Source organism: Mus caroli, unplaced genomic scaffold (assembly GCF_978045245.1).
Source record: "Mus caroli unplaced genomic scaffold, Mus_caroli_1 scaffold_4, whole genome shotgun sequence".
NCBI lineage: Eukaryota > Metazoa > Chordata > Mammalia > Rodentia > Muridae > Mus > Mus caroli.
Genome location: NW_028227259.1, coordinates 114,250,851 through 114,265,361, shown reverse-complemented (window position 1 = coordinate 114,265,361; position 14,511 = coordinate 114,250,851). Strand labels below are relative to the sequence as shown.

General features: G+C 43.8%; 1 protein-coding gene across 5 annotated transcripts in view; it reads right to left on the bottom strand.

Annotated features, from left to right (window-relative positions):
- The window catches only part of Chfr (checkpoint with forkhead and ring finger domains), a 38,568-nt gene that overhangs the window by 7,260 nt on the left and 16,797 nt on the right, over nucleotides 1-14,511 (bottom strand). For 3 of the 5 annotated variants that reach the window (XM_021163668.3, XM_029477116.2, XM_085837018.1), the window contains 7 exons: nucleotides 13,755-13,909; nucleotides 12,962-13,124; nucleotides 10,918-11,063; nucleotides 6,203-6,322; nucleotides 4,887-4,970; nucleotides 1,924-1,994; nucleotides 608-695 (listed from right to left, as the gene is read on the bottom strand). In XM_021163668.3, the coding sequence (XP_021019327.1) occupies nucleotides 608-695; nucleotides 1,924-1,994; nucleotides 4,887-4,970; nucleotides 6,203-6,322; nucleotides 10,918-11,063; nucleotides 12,962-13,124; nucleotides 13,755-13,909 (827 nt within the window). Of the gene's footprint in view, nucleotides 1-607; nucleotides 696-1,923; nucleotides 1,995-3,591; nucleotides 3,908-4,886; nucleotides 4,971-6,202; nucleotides 6,323-10,917; nucleotides 11,064-12,961; nucleotides 13,125-13,754; nucleotides 13,910-14,511 lie in introns of those variants that run through there. The other 2 variants (XM_021163669.3, XM_085837017.1) reach the window with 2 other exon arrangements.

Sequence of the window (14,511 nt, the reverse complement as noted above, 5' to 3'; positions counted from 1 at the left end):
CAACAAGTTAAGTGACAAAGTTGTGGAGGCTCCCTTAGCCACACTCCCATCCTTCCCTAATAGGGAGAGAAGGTGCTAGAACATGAGATACAGGTTTCAAGTGCACCAAGTTTTTAAAAAAACAAATTTTTAAAACATCAAAAGTGATTAGGCATGGGCTGGAGAGATGGCTCAGCAGTTAAGAGCACTGACTGCTCTTCCAGCAACCACAGGTGGTTCACAACCATCTGTAATGAGATCTGATGCCCTCTTCCAGTGTGTCTGAGGACAGCGACAGTGTACTCATATACATAAAATAAATACATTTTTTTAAGTGATTCGACAGGTATGGCAGCTCACACCTGTCATCCTAGCACTACTGAGGAAGACAGGAGGATCAGGAGTTCAGGGACAGGCTAGGCTACACTGTAGGACTCTGCCAAAACAAATCTAGACCTTCCTCTATCTTCTTAGGAAGGGTCAGAGTCAAAGACATAAATCTATAGTAAAACAGATAGGTATACTGCCAAGTGTGGCCTGCCACGATCTTACCACTTCATAGGAAACTAAGACACCCTTAAAAATTCATGCCCAATCTGCAGGGCAGGGCTAGCTAAACATTGCTTACCAGACAGTATAAATACACCCCGCTGTAGAGCCAGGAGACTCTCTGTCAACATATTTTTCCATGTCAGACCCCTGGTTGCCAGGTAATTCTGTGATGAGAAAAAAGGTGAAAAGAAATTCCAGTTTAGATGAACCACTCAACGAGTCAGGGGATACTTCATACAAGGCTCCGAAAGCAGACAAAGCCAGAACACAGCTGTCCTTGAGTGGCATTTGCACAGAGCCAGTGGATAAACTACAGTCAGTTCCCTCATATGTTTCACAAGCTCTTTGCCAAGAGGCTCTTTTGCTTCTGGACCTGAAGAAGAGTCACGATTCTCTCAAAAAATTCCACAAAGGCCTTCACAGCACAAGGACAGATAAGACACTGAAGGGGAGAAGGAAAATAGCAAGCTTTAACATTAAATACTATTAAAAGGGACAGAGAAATAAGAAAACAGACTCTTAGTCACAGCGTTGCTTCTAACATACTTCAGATCAAATCATTGCACTGCCAACATCTGCTTTTTGTAGACCAGATCCCCCTTCTTTGATTTCCTGAAAAGGCAGACTGCAGACATATGCCCTTGAGAAGGGACAATCTCCAGTGTCTGCTTAGATCCTGCCTGGCCTATATAAGCTACGGAAGACTTCTGGTATAAGCTAAATCTTCCTGAATAGAAGCTAGAGGTTTGAGTAGCACACACCAAAGAGAATTTCTCCTTCTTATCTCTAAGTATTATTAAGTTTCTCCCTTCTACATTTGCCCTCCAACCTCCTCACCAAGGGTGACAAGTATAGCTGAATGCTAGGCCTTCGTTTTTCCCGACACAGTTCAAGGCTGTTACTAAAAGGTCTTTTAATGTACATAAAAGTAGGGTGTAGTGGTGTGTAGCTAAGTCCGTCTGGTGATGTGTTCAAGTAAATGAATGGTCTCAAAGGGAAGCAAAGTACTCAACACAAGTGCAGAGGGTGCAGAACTGAACAAATTACAATTCTACGACCTGAGCTAGCTTCCTCAAGCACGGGAAAAAATATTCAGAAAAAGGAACCAGAGCAAGCCAGAATTTAGAAACTATCTCTGTAAGATGTATTAACCAGTTTCTACAATCTGACAGCATGAAGAACAGGAATCTCCTCATTTTGCAACATATGGAAAACTTGATATATTAGAATCATGGAACTGATTGTATTGGTCAGAAAATACAGTGTGTGTTTTTGACAGTATACATTTGCAGGCAAATGCTAGAGAAAATGTGTGTCCTAACAGAAACCACACAAGTTATAGGAAAGCTTCACGGTTTCCTGGGATCCCCAGGACAAGTATGGAGGTGATACCTTCAGGATGTCCGATTCATAATTATTATTGTTCAGCACTCCATCCAAGCACTTGTCCCCCAGGTTGAGCTCTGCCAGAGGAAGGAAGAATATTATCTGTTTTATAAGAATGACGTAGCATCTTATCAAACTATTGTTTACCTGACAGGATAACCAAATCTCTTTCCATCATAGATTATAAAAAGCAAACAAGCTGAGGAAATGCCTCATTCTGTAAAATGCCTGCCATGCAAGCAAGCAGACCCGAGTTTCAGCCCCTGCATCAATATAGAAAAGAAAAGACGAGCCAAGCCAAGTGTAGCAGGGCACGTCTGTAACACTAGCACTGGTCGGGGAAAGAGGAGACAAGTGGATCCCTGGAGACTCCTGACCCAACTAGTCCTAGCCAAGTGGTGAGCATTAGGGTTCAACGGAAAGACTCTGTCTCAAAATAAGAATGATGAAATATGGGCTGGTGAGATGGCTCAGTGGGTAAGAGCACCCGACTGCTCTTCCGAAGGTCCAGAGTTCAAATCCCAGCAACCACATGGTGGCTCACAACCATCCATAACGAGATCTGACACCCTCTTCTGGAGTGTCTTAAGACAGCTACAGTGTACTTACATATAATAAATAAATCTTTAAAAAAAATAAGGATGAAATATAATAAACGGAGTCAATGTCCCAACTAGACATCATATACTACCAAAAGCTACAGTATCAGGAATAGGTTACATCTTTTTTAGTCATTAGCTGAAGGAGTCCCATAGATCACTCCCAGACAGTACAGGTTATTGCCAATATTATTGGTTACTGTCCACAATCTGAGGTAAGACACTACAGCTGAAATCATCACATACTTATGTCACCAAACATGGAAAAATCAAGTTGGTATTCAACCAGACTCTTCACCCGTACTAAGCAGCATTTCAAGGTGCTTAAATGCTTCCAGAGGCAGAAAGTAATCACCAGCCTCAGCCTCAGCCTCAGCCTCAGCTGAGAACCCTGTGTGCTATAATAGTGACCTGTCTGCAAGATATACCCACTGGTGCAGTAGTGGTACAAATGTAATGAAAGGAACCAAACACTTTTAAAAATTAGTTTTAAGGCTCTCTCCATGAGATGGAACACACACCCGAAACTGTTAAGGAGGCCAAGGACCTGGACTGGTCATATGCACAAGAAAATATCCTACTACAGGAGCACAGCAATAAAATAATTCCTCCTGACACATTATTGTTCCCGTCGATCAGTGCACTGCTCAACCCTCTTCAGAGAAGCTTCCTTCTTCCTACAATAGCTGGTAAATTACCATAGAGACCTACAACTGGACTTTTGAGTACTCAGCTCTAAATGGGATGTCATTGTCACACTCTCCCTCAAGGCTAGGAGGATCAAGGAGGCACAGAGATTGTAAGAGCACAAACGTGATGGAAGCCTCTAAGATGGAAGAGTTTTCAGACACAACAGGGCTGATGCACATGTGAACTCACAAAGTCTGTGACAGCATGCATAAGACCTGAACAAGTTCACGCCACACAAATTCCCAGCACTAAGAAGGCACAAAGTCTCATTTCTTTTTCTTTTTTTTTTTTTAGATTTATTTATTTATTATATGTAAGTACACTGTAGCTGTCTTCAGACACACCAGAAGAGGGAGTCAGATCTCGTTACGGATGGTTGTGAGCCACCATGTGGTTGCTGGGATTTGAACTCAGGACCTTCGGAAGAGCAGTCGGGTGCTCTTACCTGCTGAGTCATCTCTCCAGCCCCAAAGTCTCATTTCTAATCAAGAAGCTATTTGCAAGTGACAGCTGCTGGGAAAGGGAATCACTTCTCTTCAATGGAAGGATAGTGGGTCTATCAGCCACACTAGAGGGGCAGACTTCATACTCAAGAGAAGATGGCTAATTCAGAACGGATTCCATGGGTTGTTTTTGTCTTTTTGTTTTGTTTCTTGATGCACAGAGAGAATTAATATGAAATGGGGGTGGTAGTGGAAGATCTGGGAGTTGGAAGAGAGGAAAGAATAAGATCAACCTACATTACATGAAAAAATTTTTAAAAATCAAGAAAATTTAAAAAACAGTATCACTGACAAAAACAAGCAAATAAAAATTTTTTTTTAAAGTGGAGAGCCATGGAGATGTAAAAGCATTTGCCTCTAAATCTGACAATCTGAGTTCAATCTCTTGAGATGCATGTGGTGAGAAGAGAAAATTGACTCCCACAAACTCTTCTGACTACGTATGTGTCATGGCATGTGTGTGCACATACAAAATAAGTGAGTAATTCTTTAAAAATAAGGCAGGAATCAATAGAGAACACTTAATGTTGACTTTTGTCCTCTATATGCACACATGTTCACACACACAGAAAAACTCAAATATACATCTATGCTACACACACACACACAGCACCATCATACTCAAACTAAAATGCAATCTTAAATAGAGAACAGGTAAAATTGATCCCCATCAAACTACCGAATGAAACAAACAGGGTCTGCTTCAACTGCAGACTAAACTTGAACTTTTTTTCTTTGAGGCAGGATCTCACTATATAGACCTGACTGGCCTGGAACTCTTACTAGACTAGGGTGGCCTAGAACTTCCAGAGATCCACCTGTCTCTGCCTCCCTCCCTGAGTGTAGGGATTAAATTATGCAATACCACACACCTGTTCTCTTTGAATTTGTTATCCTCCTGCCTAAGCCTCTGGAGGGCTGGGATTATAGCAGAAGTGTTTTATAGTATAGGAAAACCAGGATTTTTCTTATTTTGTTACTGCTTGCTTTTAAAGCAATGTAGGTTTGAGCATTTCAAAGTGAGAAACCTCTGCAATGTAGCAGAAAAGGGTAGGTAATCACTTGATGGCTCATAGAAACCTCTTTTTTCTTAACACAATCCAACACCACCTGCCCCAAATTTACTAAGAGAACACACAAATGTCAAAGCAACTAAGGGCTGAAGGGTTGACATTACCACAGAATGGGGCCAAGCAGCCAAAGCAGCCAGTCCTCGTGCAGCCCCAGTACAGGTGGCAGAAGGGCTGCAGGCACACTGCACCTGTGGGTAGAGGACAGTTGGTCAACTGAGACATAGAACTCTGGCTGTTCTCATACCTGAGGACATTTAGCACCAGACTCAAGAGCGCAACTCTCTTTGAAAACAGTATTTCTGAGGTGTTTTCATGGAACTAGGAAGCAGAGACAACATGCCAAGTAACATCTGAAATAAAATTATTATAATTCAGAGTTATCTTAAAAATTGTGATCTTAAAAACAGCTTGCTCTCTGACCCCAGCACCCAAACAGCCCTAGTTCATTGTCTCCCCAATCTGAATATGTGATACACTTGAAGTAACTGCACATTCATGTCTGCAGAGAACTTATACTGTTTTTACATTGTTACTGTGCTTGCCTTTGTAGAAAAGGTTTTTAATGTTTAATATTCTCTACAATGCAGTTTCATTGATTATGGTACTAAATAAACCCTAGCTGAAGTTCTTACAGGACTGAGTAAATACATTTTTTAAAGGGAGTGATCATTTTGTAAATGCTTGTATCTATAAAAGCAATCTCTACAGAATTAGCCAAAAGTAAAGACTGCCCTCTTAGCAAAATTTTAAGAACATAACCTCAGCTGCCACTTGCTGATCTGTATTTCTCAGATATAAGGTAAGGTATTTCCAAGACTCTTCCATGGATTCTTTTCAACATGCCTAGAAGTCACCCTGGTATGCCTGGGACTTGTTAGCTGCCTATCCCAGGATGCACACCCCTGCTGAGCTACTGTTTCTTCTGTGCTGCACTAAGTGCAAGATAGGAGAACAATCTCCCCAGAAGCAGTCTCTTGAGCACACAGAACACACTACATTTACATCACTGAAGTGGAGAGCTTGTACTGTATCAGACACTGTGCCTTTGATATCCAGTAGAGTGGCTCAAGTACTGTAGGGACTTGTTGATATGGCCACATGAGTTTATGCCTTTCTTCATTTAACAGCATTTAACAGCAGTTCAAGGAACTCTCAAGTTGAGAAAGATTTTTAAAAGGCAATAGGATACAAACAAGCATTTCAAGCAAAAGTAAATTCAAAGAGCCATTAAGTAAAGAAGAGCTCCATGTGTGTTGCTGATGTTTTGCAACGCTAGGAATGAGACCCAGGGGCTCATACATCCAAACAACTCTTGTACCACTCAGCTGCATCTCTATCCAAAGACCTCTTTTAATGGTAAGAAATATAAGTTAAAACAAGATATTTCACCTATTGGATTTATAAATAACACATTACTCACACTGCTGAGGGGCCACTCGGGGATCCTGCTCCCGTTCAGCTCTCCGGTCAGGCATAGGCTGGAAGCAGCAGGTGCATATGGCATGGCTTCCTTGAAGAGGGCACATGTAATCCGGGGCTGCTGAAGTACAGACATATTGAGGTCAGAGTATGTCTAGATATCAGGTGAAAGACAGCAGACAAAAATTTACAATGAGAGAGGCAACTATGAAGTACATGGGAGGAGTGCCAGAACCCAGGAGGAATTCAAACTACTTCCTAAGTGGCCAAATGATATTCTGCTATTTGAAACACAAGAATTCAGGCTGGCTATAGCTCAGTGAGTATTTGTCTAGCATTTGAAAATCCCCAGCACCAAAAATACACAATGCATGCATGCATACACTAACATATATACAAATAAAATATTAAGACCCTGTTTCAAAAGAGCAAAGAGGCTGTCCTGGGCTGTGGTCAATTATCTACCTCCAGTTGCTGAGCACTGCTTTGCTTTTCAAACTATGGGTTCTACAAGTGACCCAGAGAACCGGAAGAGAGTAGGGTAGCCAAGAATGTGCCTCCTAACCACAATCCTAGGTTAGTGGCCTTCTAACACACTCAGGCTAAATAACAGCTAAAGAGCAGGGTTCCTAAGGCTATCTTCAGTTTGATAATGATTACAGTGTTGACTGTACTAAGAACAGGAAAAACTAGAACTAGAGTGGCCAGCCCAGGGTAGGGAGCACTGGAATGCTACCTGCAGCCAGCCTGAGGCAGGGAGCACTGGAATGGTACCTGCAGCCAGCCTGAGGCAGGGAGCACTGGAATGGTACCTGCAGCCAGCCTGAGGCAGGAAGCACTGGAATGGTACCTGCAGCCAGCCTCAGGCAGGAAGCACTGGAATGGTACCTGCAGCCAGCCTGAGGCAGGGAGCACTGGAATGCTACCTGCAGCCAGCCTGAGGCAGGAAGCACTGGAATGGTACCTGCAGCCAGCCTCAGGCAGGGAGCACTGGAATGCTACCTGCAGCCAGCCTGAGGCAGGGAGCACTGGAATGCTACCTGCAGCCAGCCTGAGGCAGGAAGCACTGGAATGCTACCTGCAGCCAGCCTGAGGCAGGAAGCACTGGAATGGTACCTGCAGCCAGCCTCAGGCAGGAAGCACTGGAATGGTACCTGCAGCCAGCCTCAGGCAGGAAGCACTGGAATGGTACCTGCAGCCAGCCTCAGGCAGGAAGCACTGGAATGGTACCTGCAGCAGCTTAACCCTTGGAGCTAAGAGCAGCATGCTACATGCAAGTAGTCAGCTCTCTTTTCCCTTCCCCTCATCTTCTCTGTTTTCCTTTAAGTTGGAGTAGAACCCAATGCCTTACAATTAAATGTTCAGCATGCCCTCTATTGGTGAGCTCTATCTCAGTTTGTCTTTTGCTTTTTCCAGTGCATCTAGATGCCTATCTACTGGAAATACTCTATGGGCACGCAAGATAGCCAGTGGGAAAATTCAGCATACTGTAGAAAGAAGCCAATCATTCAATGCAATCCCCATCAAAACTCCAACTCAATTCTTTACAGAGTTAGAAAGAGCAATTTGAAAATTCATCTGGAATAACAAAAAAACCTATGATAGCAAAAACTCTTCTCAACAATAAAAGAACCTCTGGCGGAATCACAATCCCTGACTTCAAGCTGCACTACAGAGCAATTGTGATGAAAACTGCATGGTACTAGTACAGTGACAGGCTGGTAGAATAATGGAATAGAACTGAAGACCCAGAAATGAACCCACACACCTGTGGTCACTTGATCTTTGACAAAGAAGCTAAAACCATCCAGTAGAGAAAAGACAGCATTTTCAACAAATGGTGCTGGTTCAACTGGCAGTTAGCATGTAGAAGAATGCAATTCTTATCTCCTTGTACAAAGCTCAAGTCCAAGTAGATCAAGGATCTCCACATAAAACCAGAGACACTGAAACTAACAGAGAAGAAAGAAGAGCCTCGAGCACATGGACACAAGGGAAAATTTCCTGAACAGAACACCAATAGCTTATGCTTTAAGATCAAGAATTGACAAATGGGACCTCATAAAATTGCAAAGCTTCTGTAAGGCAAAGGACATTGTCAATAGGACAAAAAGGCAACCAACAGATTGGGAAAAGATCTTTACCAACCCTACATCTAATAGAGGGCTAATATCCAATATATACAAAGAACTCAAGAAGTTAGACTCCATGGGCTGGTGAGATGGCTCAGTGGTTAAGAGCACCAACTGCTCTTCAGAAGGTCCTGAGTTCAAATCCCAGCAACCACATGGTGGCTCACAACCATCCGTAACAAGATATAACGCCCTCTTCTGGAGTGTCTGAAGACAGCTACAGTGTACTCACATAAAATAAAATAAATGAATTAAAAAAAAAAAAAAAGAAGTTAGACTCCAGAGAAACAAATAACCCTATTAAAAATGGGGTACAGAGCTAAACAAAGTTTCTTGACTGAGGACTACCGAATGGCTGAGAAGCACCTAAAGAAATGTTCAACATCCTTAGTCATCAGGGAAATGCAAATCAAAATAACCCTGAGATTCCACCTCACACCAGTCAGAATGGCTAAGATCAAAAACTCAGGTGACAGCAGATGCTAGTGAGGATGTAGAGAAAGAACACTCCTCCACTGTTGGTGGTATTGCAAGCTGGTACAACCACTCTGGAAATCAGTTTGGTGGTACCTCAGAAAATTGGACATAGTACTACCTGAGAACCCAGCAATACCACTCCTGGGCATATACCCAGAAGATGCTCCAACATGTAATAAAGACACACGCTCTACTATGTTCATAACAACCACACTTATAACAGCTAGAAGCTGGAAAGAACCCAGATGTCCCTCAACAGAGGAATGGATACAGAAAATGTGGTACATTTACACAGTAGAGTACTACTCAGCTATTAAAAACAATGAATTTATGAAATTCTTAGGCAAGTGGATGGAACTAAATATCATCCTGAGCGAGGTAATGCAGTCAAAAAAGAATACTCATGGTATGCACTCACTGATAAGTGGAAATTAGCCCAGACGCTCGGAATACCCAAGATACAATTCACAGACCACATGAAGCTCAAGAAGAAGGAAGACCAAAGTGTGGATACTTCGGTCCTTCTTAGAAAGGGGAACAAGCCGGGAAGTGGTGGCGCATGCCTTTAATCCCAGCAGTCAGGAGGTAGAGGCAGGCGGATTTCTGAGTTCGAGGCCAGCCTGGTCTACAGAGTGAGTTTCAGGACAGCTAGGGCTACACAGAGAAACCCTGTCTCGAAAAAACAAAACAAAACAAAACAAAAAAACAAACAAAAACAAAAAAAAGAAGGGGGAACAAAATACCCATGGGAGGAAATACAGAGAAAAAGTGTGGAGCAGAGACTGAAGGAAAGGCCATCCAGAGACTGCCCCACCTGGGGATCTATCTCATAGACAGTCACCAAACCTAGACACTATTGTGGATGCCAAGAAGTGCTCAATGATAGAAGCCTGATATAGAAGCCTGAGAGGCTCTACCAGTATCTGCCTGACAAATACAGAGGTGGATGCTCTCAGCCAACCAGTGGACTGATACTCCATCAGATGGATGCATCCAACAGATGGATGATTGCTCCATCCCAATATAGGAGCTAGAGAAAGGACCCAAGGAGCTGAAGGGGTTTGCAGCCCTATAGGAGGAACAACAATATGAACCAACCAGTACCCCCCAGAGCTCCCAGGGACTAAACCACCAACCAAAGAGCACACATGAAGGGACCCATGGCTCCAGCCACATATGTAGCAGAGGATGGCCTTTTGGTCATCAATGGGAGGAGAGGCCCTTGGTCCTGTGAAGGCTGGATGCCCCAGTGTAGGAGAATGCCAGAGCCAGGAAGTGGGAGTGAGTGGGTTGGTGAGCAGAAGGAAGGGGTAGGGGATAGGGGGTTTTCGGAGGGGAAACCAAGAAAGGGGATAACATTTGAAATGTAAACAAAGAAAATAATAATTAAGAGAAGGGAAAAGAAAGAGAGAGAGAGAGAGAGAGAGAGAGAGAGAGAGAGAGAGGAAGGAAGGAAGGAAGGAAGGAAGGAAGGAAGGAAGGAAGGAAGGAAGGAAAGAAGGAAGGAAGGAAGATAGGAAGAAAGGAAGAGAGAAGGAAGGAAGGAAGGAAGGAAGGAAGGTAGGTAGGTAGGTAGGAAGGTAGGAAGGGAAGGCAGGCAGGCAGGCAGGCAGGCAGGCAGGCAGGCAGGCAGGCAGTCTCTTAATTTGGGTAACAGATACAGAACAATCATTTTGGCTTTGGAAAACCCCACTAAGCAAACTCCCTGAAGGAGTAGGCTGGAGAAAGACCAAAGTTAAAACCAGAACTGTCAATTATCAGGTATGTCCAAAAGGGGAGACCCTCAAATAAACAATGTTCACCTAATTAATTAATTCTCTCTCTCTCCTCTCTCTGTCTCTCTCTTTCTGAGACAGAACTCAATATAAAGACCAGGGAAGCCTCGAACTCACAGAGATCCTCCTATTTCTACCTGGCTCTCCTAATTTCTTTCCAATAATGGCTATGCCAAGCAAGAGGCTATGAGAGGCAAAAGGATAGCCGAAGCAAAGGAATAGCGGACAAGAAAGACATCATAGAGGAATCACACCATAGGAAAATAGAACAATAATCACAAGGATGTGACATAGTGGACGGAAGAGATCATGGTTAGATACCACTGTCTTACCTGTTGGCAAGCTGGCAGATGTTGAAGGTGCCTCCCCACCAAGGGCCAGTGTAGCTCCCAGCTCACTCTCTGGGACTGGGCAAGGAAGAGACTGCACAGCTTGCCTTCTGTATTCAGGACACTGTCTGCAGACAATGTATGGCTGACTGCGAGGAGAAGAAGCAGAGCTATGGTTACAAACGAACAGGCCCCAGGCAGACATGCAGATATCATCGTTACATCATCACCAACCCCTAGCTCCAGGTGTTGGGCTTCTACCCTTCAAGACCTCTGCTCTACCTCTGCTCACCTGCAGCACCACTTCAGCAATTGTGAAGAAGGCAATGAACCCCATTTTTCTGCCCAGCTCCTACTACAGGGATGACACTACCCATAACTACCTGGAACAGGAGTCTGAAAGTGAGGATCACATCTACCACAAGATAGCTGTTCTGTACTCAGCTACTTTCCTGCTCAATCCCTCACACCCCATGCTCTAGGACACTCTACCTTGGACCACCTAGTACCTACTCAGTGGACATGAACTCATAGGCTTCAAAGCCAAGAAAATTCAGGTTCATGAGAGAAAACTACACTGCCAGTCCTGCTAGCTCTCTCAATACATGTATGTTCTTGCCTTGTTAGAATCAGAGCACAGTTGCAATCCCAGCACTGTCAAGACTGAGGCACGAGGATCTTAGTGAGCTAGGATGAAAGGGGTCAGCGGCCACACCCAATTTAGTATGCCAGATTGACCTGAACTTCTCATATGCTAGGCAATCACTCCACCACTCAACTACAGTTCTAGACCTTTTAAAATAGTTTTGTTTTGAGACAAGCATCTAAGCTTCTCAGGCTAGGTTTGAACTCACTCTGTAAGCCACAGGAGGTAATTTACTATTTATTTTTAAAAAAATATCATGCATGGCCTTGGCCCAAAATGGAGACCTAAAACCAACGTGTCACTAAGTAAAATTAGGTCTCAAAGGGCCATCTCCTCTCAGCCTAGGTATTCTGCCTCTCCTGTGATACTACTCTAAGAAATAACACTCATTTATAGCCAAGGACTCACAGTGTCTAACTATAGGAATTACATGTGCTTATGTGGGTAAACCAATACATATATGCATTTTCTGCTATAGAAAGTGAATGATAGCCGGGCGTGGTGGCGCACACCTTTAATCCCAGCACTCGGGAGGCAGAGGCAGGCGGATTTCTGAGTTCGAGGCCAGCCTGGTCTACAAAGTGAGTTCCAGGACAGCCAGGGCTATACAGAGAAACCCTGTCTCGAAAAACCAAAAAAAAAAAAAAAAAAAAAAAAAGAAAGTGAATGATGAGGGGCCTAAGAAAATGAAGGAATTTTGGGGGAAGTTCAAAACCCACTGAAGAGTCTTGGAATGGTGGTGCATGCCTTTAATTTCACTGCTCAGTAGGCAGAAATAGGCACATCTCTGTGAGTTCAAGGACAGCTTGGTCTACATAGTAAGTCCAGGGCAGCCAGGGCTACATACAGAGAGAGACAACTAAGCTAGAAGTGGTGGCACAGGCCTTTAATCCCAGCACTCAGAAGACTGTGGAAGGATCACTGAGTGATCAAGACCAGCCTGGCCTAGATGGTGAGTTCCAAGATAGCCAAGAGTACATAAAGAGACCTTGTCTCAAAATTAATTAATTAAAATAAGAGTCCTGGGCCGGGCGTGGTGGCGCACGCCTTTAATCCCAGCACTCGGGAGGCAGAGGCAGGCGGATTTCTGAGTTCGAGGCCAGCCTGGTCTACAAAGTGAGGTCCAGGACAGCCAGGGCTATACAGAGAAACCCTGTCTCGAAAAACCAAAAAAAATAAAAAAAGAGTCCTTCAAGGCTGCCTGTGGTTCTTAACGGTGTTCACTGCTGTTCTGGGTCCATTCAGTTCTGGCCATACTCTGGTTTGAGGAAATAAGCTAAAGGCTCTAAGGAACCTGACTTACTGAAGTCCTATAGCTGCACACCCCATAACACAGTGAAGCACAGTACTAACGTACTTCTTATCCCCAGATACCCATTTTCAGCCAGGCACAGGTCTAACCTGATGTCTGAGGATTCACTATCGACATCAGACAGCTCTAGCAGGTCCTCTGAACTCCCTTCTTCATCAGAGAAAGACCTCCTGACTTTGGGTTGCAGCATATCGTGAGTGATTTTATTCCTTGCATCCATACTTCTCACATCTTCTTCACTGCGACTTTTATCTAGACATAAAGGGCATAGCAGCAGTCACTGGCAAGGGACAGTGTTGAGGTTTTGCCTTTTACTGTCTATTGTAATGCTATGTGCTGGCCCCTAAGATTTAAGAGTCTGCACTTAGCACCTGGACCCTGCCCCCAAGTTAATTCTGATTGGTGAATAAAGATGCCAACGGCCAATAGCTGAACAATGGCAGAAGAGACATAGGCAGGGTTGAAATTTCACGGACTTGGAGAGGAAGAAAGGCAAGAAGCCACCATGGATTAAGAACATACAGGAGGGAGATAAGAGAGCTGCCATGGGCTACGTGCCAAGAGAACATGGCCCAGAGGGCTGGCCAACTAGAGTTAACAAAAGCCCAAACGGAACATAGTAAATAATAAGTGATAACTCGGGGTTATCAATGGAAAACGTAGATTCTAACAGTTCGGAGGGTAGGCAGCTGCCTCGCTGTTATGCTACCTAAGGCTGTGTGTGCCTTACATCCAGGAACATGAATGGTCTAAAGTGGGGAAGAAGCCATGCACTGGGATTTTAATACTTTTTACTACAGGACAGGACTAGAGAGATAGATGATGGCTCGGGGCACAGCTTCAGCCCCAGGTCCCTACAACAGAAAAGTTAGCGGAGCCGACCTGGGTGCTGGATAAGGTATGCTTCCACTAGGTTGTTCAGGATGTGGTTTTTGCAAATCCGTTCCACTGGACATCGGCAGGTAGGGCACAGAGATGAACGCTCCATCCAACCAGAGTAGCAAGCCGCACAAAATGTGTGCATACAAGGCTGCAAACTGGCAGAATACGAAGGAATAAAGAACACATTTCTTGACAAAATTGTCCAAAGATCTGCCACTGTGACACTCAAACAAAATCCGTTGCGGGCTGACCCAAACAGGAATGCAAGCTGGATACCCAACCATGGGCCAACTGTGGAGAATTGTATCACCTAACCTAAAAATACTTAAAGCTCATTGTTAGAAGACACAAAATAAAAAAATAGTAATAAAAAAAAAATCAGAGGTATTGCCTGTTTTCAGGGAAAACAGATCAAGCACCAAGTGTTTGGGTACTGAAAGTGGGTAGGATCTACCTCCCAAGTTTCCAAACAAAAACAAAGATAAGTTTATCCCAAAGGGAATCCTGGGAACTTCATTCTACTGTAAGTATTATGTCTTTAGCTAGGAAGTGTTTAAAACCCAGTATACTTCACACGATTCACCTACAAGGCAAAGACCAGGTTTGTTGGGTTACTCATGGCCTGTGTCAGTCAAAACCAAGAGATCACATCTCATAGATTCTGTGGCCCTGCTCTCTGGAAACCTGAGCAGATTCCAAGGCAAAGAAGATCAAAGTCTGTTTTATTTATTGTCTTCTTCACACTTGCCAAGGGAGC